The sequence below is a fragment of the Setaria viridis genome, chromosome 5, assembly GCF_005286985.2.
Source record: "Setaria viridis chromosome 5, Setaria_viridis_v4.0, whole genome shotgun sequence".
NCBI classification, from domain to species: domain Eukaryota; kingdom Viridiplantae; phylum Streptophyta; class Magnoliopsida; order Poales; family Poaceae; genus Setaria; species Setaria viridis.
In genome coordinates this window covers 25,194,748-25,195,819 of record NC_048267.2, presented here as the reverse complement: position 1 = coordinate 25,195,819, position 1,072 = coordinate 25,194,748, and the positions used below count along the sequence as shown (strand labels likewise).

The 1,072-nt window shown below is 45.5% G+C and overlaps 1 protein-coding gene across 1 annotated transcript; it reads left to right on the top strand.

The window, feature by feature from the left end:
* Nucleotides 1-264: 264 nt before the first annotated feature.
* On the top strand, nt 265-687 carry LOC117856348 (uncharacterized). Its single transcript, XM_034738732.2, has 2 exons — nt 265-393; nt 520-687. Exons 1-2 carry the CDS (start codon nt 265-267, stop codon nt 586-588), a joined length of 198 nt encoding a protein of 65 aa, XP_034594623.1. The 3' UTR covers nt 589-687.
* Nucleotides 688-1,072: the final 385 nt, after the last annotated feature.

Genomic DNA, 1,072 nt, shown 5'->3' with positions numbered 1-1,072 from the left:
GCTGCCATATGTTGCATCATGCGTGTTGTCAGTTCCCGGTCGTCGATCCGACGGCAATTGGTGACTGGCCTCATCGTGTATAAATAGGGTGCTCCGTGATCGCCTGGAGCACACCACACCACCACTAGTCGATCGACCTCATAACCAGAGCAAGAAGCTACTCGGATTAAGCATTTGAGCTTAATTAGGACTCAATTAATTAGTTAGGAGTAACTGAGTAAGCTACTAGCTAGCTAGAAACTCCAATAGTCGATCGATCACATTATGGACAACTTCGCTGCTCAGATCAAGGACAAGTTCCTCGGCCTCGTCAACCGTGTCGCCGGCTGCGGCCGCGCCGCCGCCGGAGGCAAGGACGACGTACAGGAGCCCACTAAGTTGCACACCGTCCAGGTAATTGTTTGGTTCGCCTGTTAGCTAGCTGTTACCCGCGCGACCAACAAACTCATCCACCATCATGCAGTCGATTATTCAATTACTGAATAATGACATTAATTGCTGCTGGATTTGTTCTTGCAGCGCGTTACGGTTAGATCGCGAGGAGCAGAACCCGTCGTGGATGGAGGATCGTCTGCGGGGCCCAATTAGTGCCGGCCGGTTCTAGAGATTGTTGAGCTTGAGCATACGTGCTGCCATAAAAGTTCATAGCCAAGCAGACTCGACTGCAATGAGACGGCCGGCTAGTGTCTGATGCTCTACTTACAAAACATTTCTTTTCATTTGTAGCTATTTCTTGCATTTTAATTATGTTCCTTCGAGTGTTCTCGCTCTCGCACTTGATGTTCTATGCATGAGTTTTCATTGTAACTTGTAATAACATTAATAAAACATCTTTTGATCGATATTTTTATCTCAATGCATCTCTATCATTCGCCTTGGGCCAGAACGAACAAGCCATAATCTATGGAAAACGAATAGTTGAATTTTGACTTTACTAATCTCGAAGAATAGAACACGGTCTAACGCCAATCCAATGCAACCTCCCTAAAAAAACCTAGTCCCACCGTACAAGTTCAAAGTCATGTCAAGTGTATGGAATAATCACAATTTCATTTCATTGAGGTGAAAAGAA

Bases quoted from the DNA above. Each gene is read 5' to 3' on its own strand.
- LOC117856348 (XM_034738732.2), top strand. From the start codon at position 265: ATGGACAACTTCGCTGCTCAGATCAAGGACAAGTTCCTCGGCCTCGTC. The intron at 394-519 runs GTAATTGTTTGG...TTGTTCTTGCAG, and splicing joins CTAAGTTGCACACCGTCCAG to CGCGTTACGGTTAGATCGCG.